The sequence below is a fragment of the Cydia amplana genome, chromosome Z, assembly GCF_948474715.1.
Source record: "Cydia amplana chromosome Z, ilCydAmpl1.1, whole genome shotgun sequence".
Classification (NCBI taxonomy): domain Eukaryota; kingdom Metazoa; phylum Arthropoda; class Insecta; order Lepidoptera; family Tortricidae; genus Cydia; species Cydia amplana.
The window spans coordinates 6,334,376-6,348,203 of record NC_086096.1 but is presented as its reverse complement, the minus strand read 5'-3'; the positions used below and the strand labels follow the sequence as shown (position 1 = coordinate 6,348,203).

At 37.9% G+C, this 13,828-nt stretch overlaps 1 protein-coding gene across 1 annotated transcript in view; it reads right to left on the bottom strand.

The window, feature by feature from the left end:
• Nucleotides 1-1,830: 1,830 nt before the first annotated feature.
• The window catches only part of LOC134661746 (titin), a 122,220-nt gene continuing 110,222 nt past the window's right edge, over nucleotides 1,831-13,828 (bottom strand). The window contains exons 41-52 of the mRNA XM_063517928.1: nucleotides 13,671-13,823; nucleotides 12,608-13,579; nucleotides 11,126-12,502; nucleotides 10,754-11,041; nucleotides 10,444-10,585; nucleotides 9,632-10,344; nucleotides 8,518-8,820; nucleotides 8,083-8,379; nucleotides 7,237-7,341; nucleotides 5,073-5,264; nucleotides 2,634-2,939; nucleotides 1,831-2,337 (exon numbers count right to left, since the gene is read on the bottom strand). Of these exons, the coding sequence (XP_063373998.1) occupies nucleotides 2,138-2,337; nucleotides 2,634-2,939; nucleotides 5,073-5,264; nucleotides 7,237-7,341; nucleotides 8,083-8,379; nucleotides 8,518-8,820; nucleotides 9,632-10,344; nucleotides 10,444-10,585; nucleotides 10,754-11,041; nucleotides 11,126-12,502; nucleotides 12,608-13,579; nucleotides 13,671-13,823 (5,048 nt within the window). The 3' untranslated portion in view covers nucleotides 1,831-2,137. The remainder of the gene's footprint in view (nucleotides 2,338-2,633; nucleotides 2,940-5,072; nucleotides 5,265-7,236; nucleotides 7,342-8,082; nucleotides 8,380-8,517; nucleotides 8,821-9,631; nucleotides 10,345-10,443; nucleotides 10,586-10,753; nucleotides 11,042-11,125; nucleotides 12,503-12,607; nucleotides 13,580-13,670; nucleotides 13,824-13,828) is intronic.

Genomic DNA, 13,828 nt, shown 5'->3' with positions numbered 1-13,828 from the left:
ACTTTTTTTCAGTGTGAGCCTTGTAGTTTCGTCTTGGCAACATTTTACATGAAAATGTTTTTGGTGGGATTTCACTTCTTTTTGTAAGTTGCTTCCATCCCCTAATTTAAAGGGTTGCGCGTGTGATTTAAGGTACTATTAAAAATCCTGAAATACGTACCTCGGGGCATCTTTTATACATCTGCTTTTTACTGATTCCCCATACAAACTTCAACCCTCTTTTTCCCCTAACGCCCTTTTCCACCCCCTTTTCGTCGCCCGTTTTGGGGTTGAAAACTATTCTATGCCATTCCCCATTACAAAAACTATCTACGTACCAAATTTCAACTAAATCGGTTCAGCGGTTATTGATTTCCCATACAAAATTCCACCCCCCTTTTCCCCCCCTTAGGGGCAAAAAATTTCAAGTTTTTGAATTATTTTGTTGTTTGTGTACTAATACTATGTTACATACCAAATTTCAGCTTCCTAGGACTTCAGGAAGTACCCTAGAGGTTTTGATGATCAACAGTGAGTGAGTGAGTCAGTGACGAAATTGGGGTTTTTTAGATATAAATAAAATCTTAAGTATAAGAGCTATAGATGCAATTGAAATTTTTTATGTTTAATAAGTCCACTATTGACATCATATCCCGAGAATTTTGTTTATCTGGTACAATCCAAACCCAAGTTATGAGGGTTCAAAAAAACGACGAAGCGCTTCGAGAAAAGGTAGGTAGTGCCCTTGCGCTTCGCTTTGCTCGTCTTGGCGGGGGCACTACCGTGCCCCCAGATTTAATAAATAAAATTTAGCACCATTTTAGGGTTCCGTAGTCAAATAGGAAGTCTAGGAACCCTTACAGTTTTGCCATGTCCGTCTGTCTGTTCGTTCGTGGCTTTGTTCCGTGATCGTAAGCGCTACAAAGCTGAAATTCAGCAAGGATATTATATAAGTTAGTTACGCCGACAAAGGCATAAAATAAAAACTAGAAACAAGCTTTTTTAAGGTGGCTCCCTACACGAAAAGTTGGAATTCTTACATACTTTTTTCTCTTTAACCCTAATTATAGTGTGGGGTGTCGTTGGATAGGTCTTTCAAAATGAATTATGGGTCCTCACCAACCATTTTATGATAGACGGTACCCTATACTGAGCACGGCCCGACATGCTCTTGCCCAGTTTTTTTCTACAAACAAATTGGTTTAACACACCAGACTATTATGTTTTACTAGGGAGGCTAGGTGACCCTCGCGCAGGCAGCTTTCTCCTCAAAGATTGGCCATAGCAATCCAGCGCGGGAACGCTGCCTGCGTGATGGGCATCCTACCAAGGGCTCAACATTTTGATAGGCATTTTTAAATTATTTAGTTTTAGTTATTTTAATTGTAGTTAGTTTTAATTTTATACGACTTATTATATAATAAATTAATTTTAAATTATGTTTTTATACATAACACAATGTAGGTAATAAGTAAAAAATAAAAGTGCACTTCCTACCTCCTCCAGGAGTATCACCGACTACGTCTATGACTCAAAGTGGTACCATCGCCCACACTGTTAACTGACGAACTACTGACTAACGACCTTATGCCTTTTGTAATAAGGTCCACCGATGTACAATTAGGAGTGTTGCTGTTTGTACTCACACCACTAGATTCTTTGACTTCTAGCCCTTATTGTAAACGACTGCTGCATAGAATTAAAGTACGAGATTGACTTCTACCTTGGTTAAAAAAAAGTATCTACTTAAGATAGGTAAGTAGTAAGTACATAGGTAATAGCGGTAGTACACTATAACTATTATTTATTTTAGTAAAGAGCCGAGAAGTAAATAATAAAATTAAACGCCAGTTTATAATTGCACTTATATAATAAATAATATTCAATTTCAAATAAAACCTGACGTAAATTCGAGCCTCATTCGATTTATCGAATAAATATTTTGCACCTATATTTAACACGTCTCCCAACGTTATCGGATGCGACTCGAACCGTGTAAGGCAATGAATTAAAATAAATAAATAATTTAACCTTATCTAAAATAAATTATGTATCGCTACAAAAACTGTTATAAAATTATAAAAGGATGGACGCTTCTACTATCCGCGAACTATGTCGTTTTAAATATCACAGGTGCTGGTTTGGTGCCGCGTTGGTGTCACTTGAAGAGCTGCTTGGCGTAGTGCCATATTCTGAAGAAGTACTCGTCGCGGCGGAGCAAGGATCCGCGCGCGTACGAGCGGATATCTGCGTCCATGTTGTGCTCGCGCATCCACGAGGTCGTGGTCTGGGTGCTGAATGATGTGGGCTCGGTGGCTTCTGTGTGCTCGCCCAGCTCCTCGTCTCCGTGTGATTCTCCTGGAAATACAATATCGATCTCGTAATTGCTTAGAACAATTAAGAAGAAATTGCAAGTTTTTGAGAGAAGTTCATTGAGAAAGAAAAGAAAACAACCTATTATAGTGGTGCACCGTAAGTTACCCGCGGTGGTAAAATGTTGATTGGTTACCTACGAGTACTATTCTAATAAGTAAATTCCCTCCCTTCAGCAACTAGTACCTAGCAGAACTTAGAGGTAGCTTTGGTGTCACTATATATTTTGTGGCACAGTTTGTGAATGTTACAGCAATAAGGAAATAGGTATGTGAACTAACCTTCTCCAGGTAGGACCTTGAATGGCTCGTCAGATTCGAGTGGCTCGCTGAGCCCTATCTCGTTCCGCGCGTATATCCTGATCATATACGTATGGTCCTCGCTCAAGTCCCTGATGTTGAACTTAAGCGTATTCGCGTCGACCTTGCCGACCTCCATCCACATAGTCTTGGTGACGTCACGGATGGCGATGTTGTAACCCTGCAGGGGTGCACCTCCGTCCCATTCGGGCGTGCCCCATGATGTCATCACGATGTTGCTGCCGACAGTTCTGATCTCTAGCGGCGCTGTCGGCGGCGATGGCACAGCTGGGAAGGTAACATTTTATGTTAAGAGTAGGTATGGTAAGTACATTACTATTAACAGAGCACAACTTCCTACATTTTGCACACAACTTCCAATAGGGGTTATAACAATTACCTACCTTTATGCACGACACACTTGCCAATTTTTATGCTAATAAGGACAGAGATATATGTATAACATGCAACTTTCTCTGTCACTCTCTGAAGAAAGTGTTCTGCAAGAAGGTAGGTAGATGCACCCCTTTTGCCTGACAGCAAAAAAGTAATATTTTTTCCTGATTGTGCCAGAACCACGATGGCATTAAAAAGTCAACCCTTCCTCCTCCTTCCTTCCTTCAGAATTTTACAGACCTTGCTTATACAAATGGTAACTATAAGGATTTTAGATATCTGGCAAGCCAGAGGGCCTACCGCGAAATTCGCAAATTGCGGGGATCTTTCTCTTTTAAGGCATAGGATAATTAGAGTGACATAGAAAGATGCCCGCAATTTCCGAACTTCGATTTTCGTGGTTATAGCCCAGATTTGTCAGTAGAAAAAGGCGGCAAATTTGAAAAATGTAGGCGCAAAGCATCGATCCTCCCATACTAATTTTGAATTTAGCGCCTTTATTTACTGACAAAGTTGGCTTTGCCGGCTAATAGGGAGTATTACTGCAATGTTTTGCCGCCAGAGTGCAGCACTAGTGACTTAAGTATACCATAGAATAAGTTATACATACTGTACCTTAAACTGTTTTTTGACAAGTTTTCACAGACAATCAAATATGACATTGATACATCAAGGCGGTTTGCTTACAAAGGGTCTACCGGGAAACGCGAAATCGAAGCTCAATTATCTGCCTCTTTATCGCTCGAATATGCAAGAGTGATAGAGAGGTTAGATAACAAAATGTCGACTCTCTCGTTTGCGGTATAGACCCTTAGATTCCTTACTTGTTGTTGATGTGGCGCCCCCTACGCAGACTTTCGCGTAATATTCCCTATTAGGACGAATTCTATCGATCGATTAAATGCCGCAATGTATCGCTAGATGGCATCGTATGTGATTATCGGTAAGATTTGTAGAGGCCTTTCCCGATCAATTTTTTTTAAATTGTTGCTATTTAATGACTTGAATATCTGGGTGACCGAGCTTCGCTCGGAAAACATATAAAAACTCGAAAATGCGCGTTTTCCCAGAGATAAGACCTAGCTAGATCGATTTTTCGCCCCCGAAAACCCCCGTATAGCAAATTTCATCGAAATCGTTAGAGCCGTTTCCGAGATCCCCGAAATATATATATATATATATATATGTATATATATATATATATATATAAATAAATAAATAAATAAACAAGAATTGCTCGTTTAAAGGTATTAGATATAATAATTAATTATAATAAGATAGATAGATATATATACGTAAGTATTTAAAATGATTTTAGATACAATGGCAGCGATAATCGACGATAAAGAGGTTGTATTGATCTTTGATGGTAGTTTGGAACCAAACGCAAGCTTACTGTCAGTACTGTCACATTTGTAATGGCGGGAAAAGGTGAAAAGTCAGGTTGAAATTTGACGTGATAATACTGATAATTATGATTCTTGTACATTAGAATCGCAAATAAAGTGAAATTAATATCGGCTTTAAATTAATGAGTAAAAATATGGGGATTAAGTTGTACTAATACGAAAAAGTAGTGTGATGTTTGAGTGGCTACATTAGATAATTTGCGTATTGTGCGAGCGATCGCGAATGGTCTTTGAGAACGTAAGCGGTAAGATAAATATGACTAAGTAAATTGATATTCCTATCGGTATCCTTGATAAAAAATACTGAATTCGTGCTATAAACTATGATTTGGTGACATAACCGACCCAGCCAGAGGTTGTTTGGTTGTTATCCATAGGCCGGTAACATTGAATTGATGAAAGTTGCTCCAAGGGAAATATTTTGATATGAAAATTGTTAGATAATATGAAGCTGCTACTGTTTCTTTCATGGCTGCTAACTTAATCAGTTGATAATCAGTTGATGATCGTCGTTACGCATGTAGAGAGGGACAAACGATCATCAGCTGATTAACTTAAGTAGCAGACGTTTATGAATAAGGGGTTAGTAAATAAATAAATAAATAATAATACTTACTTGCATGCTTCTCCAAGTGCACTGTCTGTGACTCAGTAGCCGGACCGACTCCAATTGCGTTCTCAGCCGATATCCTGAACACAATCTCCTTGTCCTTGATGTTCTCTATGCAGTGCTCGTACACTGAGCCACCAACGGTTATAACCTTGCTCCATGAGCTACCTTTCACAGTCTTGTATTCTATAATGTAATCTGAAATGAAAATGATCATCAAACACTGTTTAAAAGTATGGGTGAATGAATGTTTAATCCTGTTAGAGTCTGTGCGGAAAGAGAAGAGTCGTGGAATGTATGGGGCCCAATACACTTCACGTTCTCTTTCCGCATAATATGCTCTATAGCTGATTATTGGACATTTTCTCTTTGAGTTTTTGCTTCATCAAGCCAGTGACTGTATGTGCATTACCCATGTAACAAGTATTGCTGTGAGTTTTGTATATTCCAAATATTGATACAGGGATGAACTATGAGTATGCTAAACTAGAGAATTAAAATTATAGGCAAGCATCAGTCTATTGCTGGTGCTAGTGGAGCTGCATACTGGTTGAAGATGCCTACCATTGGTGAGATTCAGAGAATAGGGTAGTATAGACAAATATGCATCTCACTCATAATTTATATTATAACCCAAATAAATAATATTTATTCCTATTTATTTCTCAAATTCATCACCATTAATTTACCTAATTAATGTTAGGGGGTCATTATTTGATTTGGTGTAAATCGCATGTTGCCGGCGTTTTTCGGCACAAAACGAAGTTGGATCTTTACCGTGTCTTATACTTACAAGTAGTAAATAAAAAAATATTTATACATGCCGTGTTCCATTTCCTGCTATCTTTAGAAGATCTATGTTTTTTAAGGCTCCAAAGGGTCAAAATGTCACTACCCACGCATGTCGCCTGATCAGATTTCATCAAAACATGAGATAAAAGTCAATTTAAATGTATATTTATGGCTAGTATTTACTAAGTGCCTAAAACTACATTAGTTAGTACATTCATTATTGATTGCACAAATTAAATTGTGTCCTCCAGAACTAAATGGCACCATCGAACTTAAACGGCCCTCGCGGTACCGTCATTCCGTGGATGCTACTTGCACATCATATAGCTGTCCAATAGAAAGCAGTGTTGAGATCCTGTCGCTGCCTCCGCGCGCCCTTCGTCGCCTAGTAATCGACAGTGGGAACACACTTCAACATTTGTGCCCGCATATACTCGTATTTTATTTTCAAATAATAAGTCGATTACCGTGGAGCCGTTCAAAAAAATTGTCAGGTTCTGTGTGTCTTATTTCTCGGTAAGTGGAAATCATTTTAATACGAATCCTATTTGATACGATGACTTATTGGAACTGTTATGACGTAATTGGAAGAATGGTCTGGAACATTAACTGTGTTTAGGATTATGAGATTTATGAGACAAAATGTTAGCATTTGTCATCACCGTGGTAGTCATTACCATGGAATACCGTGGATATTTCGACCACGGTAATGACTATTTCTCCACGGTAAGGACATGAAACGCTTTTTTATTGTTTATCTTCTCTTTTAAGAGAGTCTGCCGAAGGAGAGTTATTTTTATTTGCTTGTATTTTATTCATATACTATAGTATTTTACTTAAAGTGAGAAAATATGTATTATTATTTACAAGGTAAAAATAATAATTTGTCATTACCATGTTTAAACGTCATACTAATCACATTTGATGTGATGACATTTTATCACCATGGCACTTTGAAATTTCGAGGTCCATATCTTTGGACATAAGTTTCACAGAAAGGGACCATAACGTTTTTCAAAATCCTTGCATCCTAAACATTTGATTATGGGCAAACAAATACCTAAATTAAAGATTTTTCAAATTTTTACCGTGAACATGCCAATTTACACCAAATCAAATAATGACCATAAGGAGCCTGAATTAATCTTAAAATGATAAGTACACCATGAGAAACATATTGACAAGAAACAATGAGGAATAGGACCAAGGTTTGGAGGCGCATCTATAATCCATTAAGGCCTAGTTTCCCCTCTGGGTTGGGAGAGGTCAGATGGTAGTTGCTTTCGTAAAAATTTGTGCCTACTCCGATTCTTGGGATTAGTTGCCAAGCGGAGCCCAAACTCCCATGAGCCTTGGCAATAAGCTGGGATATACTTACTGGTTATCGCGCTTCCACCGTCGCTTTCCGGCGCAGCCCATTGTAGTGTGACAGACCTCGACGTGGCGTCCTTGATCACGAACTTTAGCGGCTGGGACGGCGGGGCTGTAGAACATAGTTAGTTTTATATACAAACGTTAGTGTAAAGGTATTCACAAGAATAGGCGAACTTAGTTTTTTTTTCATCTCAAGCGGGATGTAGACCGTACGTTTCGGATGTCTTTTCTTTTCCACGTTTCGCATCATTAAAGTTAATACTTTTATTAGATATTAAACTTTATGAGTTAAAATTATTAGGCTAATTAGCTTTTGTATTTTATTACAATTTTATTATCTATTAACCGAACGAGCGAGCGAAGTGAAGTTCATACATTCAACTTGAAACACACGGCTGGCCAGGGGCACGTCCCGGCATTTCGATGTTTTTAAACTTAAACTATCGCTAGGTAACTTAAGTAAATTTGTTCTGATTCAAGTGAAATTAGGTAAACGTGAGGGCATTATATTTCATTCATTAAATTATGAGCAGGCTCGATCAAAGGGTTATGGAGATAGAAGAGCCTAGGAGGCCCAAAAGCTATTTGCAAGGGTTCTTGCTATTCTGGTTAACACTTTCGCTAGAAACGTGATATCACCCGAGGGGAACATATATTACTTATCTAATTCCAAATTTCCAAAATACCCGTAGTAAGTCATTCTGTTTTTAGCAAGTCTGGAGTTGAACTTATAGCGATCACGATAATCTTCCACCTCGCTCTCAATCGCTGCGAGTTCTCAGTTCGGGGCGAACTACTAGTTTTATTATGTACCTATTAAGAAGAATACGATGAGTATAAAAAAACTTACAACGCGTCTGGCCTATTGTCACTCTCTCGTCTGATGTGTATGGTAGGCTGCTACCAATCTCGTTTCTAGCGCATATTCTGAACTCATAAGTGACATTGACGGTCAACTTTTCAATTTTGGCCGTTGTTTTGGTCACTGTAGCGACGTGCTTCCACTTCTTGCCTTCTTGCTTTACTTCCACGCTGTAGTCTAGGATCGGAGAGCCGCCGTTCTTCTCAGACGGGTACCAGGTGATCGTCAAAGAATCACTGCTGATGCCGTAGATGCCAAGGGGTCCCAAAGGTGGTGATGGTACATCTAAAACATTGACAGTGGTTAGCAGTCGTTAAAGCATTCGGTATATTATTATTTATACTTAATAGCCGCACTGACGAGCTAAATACCCGTTGACCCCGAGGTTACTGTTTAGTTGAAACCAGCCATTTATGTACATACCTAAAGCGTGTTTGATGACTATAGGCTCGCTCTCTAATGCTTCAGAATATCCAATTGGGTTCTGGGCCATCACTCGGAACATATACTCGCAGTTCTCGTTTAGTCGCTGTATGCAGTATGTTTCTACGGTCTTGTCGACGTCTGCGACCTTCACCCACTCGTTTGTGTCTGGCTCGTGTTTTTCAATGGCGTATTTAGTCAGTTCTAAACCACCGTCATCGACGGGAGGCTTCCATTCAATAGTTACAGACTCGCGACTAATCTCTCGCATGATAACTGGACCCTCGGGCTTGCTAGGTTTGTCTGCAAGCATAGTTGATGATTAGATTAAATTCAAATGCTACTTGTTTCTTAAAGAGACCTTAGTTTGAGTTTAAAAATGCTTTTTTCGAAGTGCCTTTATTTAGTAAACTGCAAGCATGCTTAATCGGAGTCATAGAAAAATAGGCAAGCATAGGAGTTGCTTACTCCTTACGTCAGTTTTCTTACCGAAACGCTTATTATTTTTGTAGTCGACATCTAGCGTCAAATAGCGGATGTATCAGTACTGCTACTTGACATAGATGTCACGACGAACATCTCGAATTATAATGCTCAAAAATTTTCAGTTAATATTATAACCGGATTAACCGGAACTCTATTTTCAACTCCTTCTGCTTGTAATATTAGTTGTAAATTGTTAAGCAATACACTTTTCGTCCGTCGCCACACTCGTTACATCTAGTCAGGTCAGGTAATCATGTCAGGTATCGGTACTGATAAATCTGCTACTTAACGCTAGAAAATCTATGCATACTTATTTCTCTGTGATCCGAGATCTTATTAAACCAGTAGGTATATATATATATACCCGAGATCTTATTAAACCAGTAGGTATATATATATATATATATATATATATATATATATATATGATTACGCGCCATATTGCGCAATTTCCATGTACTTAATTTGTCATACTAAACTGAACTGTCAACACATACATGAGAATAACTTATAACAGCGCCCTCTTGACAATGATCATATATTTCTGGTCGGGCTTTATTAGTTAGACTATAAATTAAATCCCCAATCTTAAAAATCGAATAAGATCTACATATTATAAAACGCTTACCGTAAACTTTAAGCGATAGTTCTATTGAATTACTGCCCGCTTTGTTTTGTGCTTCCACAGTATATTTGCTTGAATATGATCGATCCAGTTTACGTATCCTTATAGTGCTCGTCGTCTCTGTTGTAATTATTTCCAACTCTTTGCTGCTATCTATTCTAGTTCCGTTTCTGTACCATATTATGTTAGGCTTTGGTATACCTTCGAATGTAGCAGTTGCAGACCATTCTTCATCTACTTTAAGCCTTTGGTTTATTTCTTTTTCGGGTACAATTATTATTGGTTTTTGTTGAATTTCTAACAAACACGTTGTTTCTACTTCACCAAGATCGTTAGAAGCGGTACATTTGTACTGTCCTTCTGAGGTTGCTGTGGAAGTGACAACAAGGGTCGCAACTCTGTTGTCATAACTAGCTTTAGCGGTTTTAAGCTTTTTACCATCCTTAGACCATGCAACCTTAGGCTGTGGAATGCCACCGAAAATACACGATAATTCTACATCTTCATTAGGTCCTATGATAATATCCTTTAGTGGTTTCTCAACAGAAGGTGGTTGTTTCTTGGTCACCTTTTCAACCACTACATATTCTGATATATCTGAAGCTTCACTAACGCCTACTTCATTGACTGCAAATATCCTAAATCTATATGATGATTTAGACTTTAGGTTATCTACAGAATGTTGAGTTTTAGTGACATTTTCAATGGATGTCCACCTGTAATATTAATGAAAGTAGTGATTAATAGATGTTTATTGCTGCACAAATGCGAATAATAACATAGACTAACAAGAGCAATAGGAAATTTAAACTTACTCCGTGGTATTTATCTCCTGGAATTCAACTATGTAACATATTATTACGGAGTTACCATTATTTTCCGGCTCATTCCAACAGATGTTTATTGATGTATCATCTGTTTCTAATGGTGTGGGTTTTCCTGGCGGCGATGAAATATCTACAAAAAACATTTTTTTTATAGATAATTTTGTTTTGTAATTTGTGTGTTTGTTTGTTATTGAAATACGAGTAGATGTTACAAAACAATTTATAGATGATAAATATAGACATTTTCTGAATATTCATAATTAAAAGATCAAAAAAATTGCAATGTTTGATTACTTACCCATAACAACTACGTTTATTTCGACTTCGGCTTCACCGCAGTTGTTAATAAGACGTAGTTTGTATGTTCCAGCATCAGTATTCTCAACTTTTTTAATTGTAAGACTGGCACTTTCGGAATCAATGGATGGTTTTGTATGTTTCGATTTCTTAATTATCTTAGAATTGACCACCCATTCATCGACCGGTTGTGGTAGCGCATCATATTGAACTAAAAGGGTTACGTCGCCACCCCTCTTTATTTTGTATTCATTCTCGAAGTTAATGATTTTAGGTGGAGATTCGATGACTGGAAGAAAAACAAGTTTTAATTTAATTATATTCAATTACTTGCACAAATAAAGCAGAGTCCTGATAAAATAATTGTATTTACCTTCAACTTTTAATTTGGTGGAACATTTTGCGTCAAGCAGAGACACAGTATATTCAGTTTGATCTTCTTCGGTACACTTCCTAATTATGAGAGTACGTTTTTTAACATCGGATATTAGGGTAAACTTTTCTGTATCTTCTATAATGGTTTTCTTTCTATACCAGGTGACCTCGTAATTTTCATCCGGTATTTCAACTGTCAAGTACGCGTCAGTGTTTGCAGGAACTGTGATCACTTCCGGAAGACGTAGAGTAAAGTCAACCGAAGGTTCTTCAACAAAAAGTTTAGCAGAGCATCTATCACTTCCGACTTCGCAAGCATATTCCCCCGCATCATTATCGTCACAATCGTATATTTTTAATTTTTGTTTCTTACCGTCAATTGTAAGCTGCATGTGGTTAGAGAACTGAATCTCTTCTCCATCTTTAAACCATTGCACTAAGGCGTCACCTTTCGTAAGTTCAATTTCAAATGTGGCTTTGTTTCCTTTGTTAACTTTTTGGTCTTGGAGACGTGAAATTATTTCTGGCGGTAATTCTACCACAGTTACTTCCGCAGTACACATGTCGTCACGAAGAATGCAAGTATATTCACCTTCGTCGTGAACTGAAGTGTTTCGTATAAGCAGTTTCCGGACATTCCCGCGCTTCTCTAGTTCATATTTATTCTTCTTCGGCTTAATTTTTTCACCATCTCTTTCCCAAATAACATCTGCTGTCTCCGAATTTATTTCAACCTCTAAAATAGCCACATCTTTCTCTTTTACTTCAAAATCTTGCAGCTTGCGTGTGAATTCCGGAATAGTTTCATGTACTTGAAGTTTTGCACTGGTTTCTTGGTCTTTTACTACGCATTTAATTACACCTATATCTGTCAATTTAGTCTTTTTAATACGCAATTTATGGGTACGGCCCTCTTGTATTATTTCTCTATGATCCATTCCGCTTAGTTCTTTATCATTATGATACCATTTTGTAGACACTGTATGAGAAGTTTGGCATTCTAAAATTATTGTCTTTCCTTCTTCAGTTTCATAAGTGTTTCTTAACTTCTTAACAAACGTGACCTTTTCTACGTCAATAGTAACCCGTGCTCCATGTGATGCTTTACCAGCACTGTTTGATGCTACACATTTGTAATCTCCGGAGTCAATTTCGGAATCGACGTTGGTAATCACTAATTCAATATTCTCACCATCGAATTTTTGAGTTACTGTTTCCGAAGGTGTGATGATTTTATTATTTCTATACCATGTAATCGAAGGAACGGGATTGCCAGTGACTTTAGCAGGTAGTCGAATAGTACCCTTTTCCTTGACTGTAATTTCCTGGAACCGGTTAATAAATAACGGTGGCTCTGCGTTTTCTTCTGTTGGTTCTAAAATAAACAAATATAAAAAATTAACATTTGCATGTTACATTTCCCAAATACCTGTAATTAAAAAATAAGGAATCTAGTAATTAAACCAAATAGTATAAATACCTTCAATAGTGATAACGGCGCTTGTTTCAGCAGTTCCTTCACTATTGACAGCCTTGAGTGTATACACGCCGTCATCCTTTCCTTTTCGAGGTTTAATTATTGTTACATTGTGAGTCTCGCCATCCGATTTAGTAGGCAGTGACGGTATAGGTTTATTGTTTCTATGCCACGTCACAGTAGGTTGAGGGTTGCCAACCACTTGAGCAGAAAGAACTACACTTTCGCCTTCCCTAATTGTTAAACTTTTCAATGGTTCTATAACCTGCGGTTTCTCTTTTTGACCCGTTTTTATCTTAAGAACGATCGGTAGACTGGCTTCACCTTCTCTATTTACCGCTAGTACAGTGTAAGTGCCTTCTTGCAATTTCTTGACATTGGATATTTTTAGAACACTGCAGTACATATGCATGTCGGACTCAGTAGCTATAGAAATATTTTCATCAGGTACAATTTCTTCTCCTTTAAAGAACCATGCTATGTCTGGTTCTGGAATAGCAACCAGTCTGCATTCAAGGAAGATCTGTGAGCCTTCGTTGACATATTGAGCCTTTGGTTTCTTAGAGAAAGTTGGTGGTATACCTTCTAAAATATCAGCCAAAGATGATTCCCTCGATAAGCTTTTTCTGGATAAAATTGTCATTTCCGATCCATGATCTGAGAGAGGAGCTTCTACTATGAGTTCAGTAGTACTCGACGCAAAGCCTGCAGCGTTTTTAGCCACACAGGTAAATGTGCCTGCATCTTCAGGGAAAACTTCCCTAATAACCAGAGTGGCGACATTGTCATCGTCGTAGTACATTTGGAAATCTTGAGATGGTTTAATGATAGCCGTTTGTCTGAACCACGTAATCTGTGGTCTCGGAAATCCTTCCACTTGGCATTCAAATTGCACAGTTGAACCATCTGGAGTGTGTTTTGGACGTAGTTTCTCTACGAATATAGGAGCTATGGCTTGTTCCTCGGGTGTAGGTTCTGAAAATAATAATAATAATTAAAAGAATTAAAAGTAAAGTTAAAAAAGAACTCCTGCAACAACTTACTATTATATAGTATTTAATCTTACTTTCAAATACTGGGAGCTTGTCAATCTTCTCATTTAATTTCTTTTGTAGGTACAAAGTATAGTTTTCTTCATCCATTAAATACTGGGCAGGGACAAAACCTTTCTCTTCAGTGAGGTGTTTGCGGACAAACCACCAGTCCTGGTTCGTTGTTTCTGTG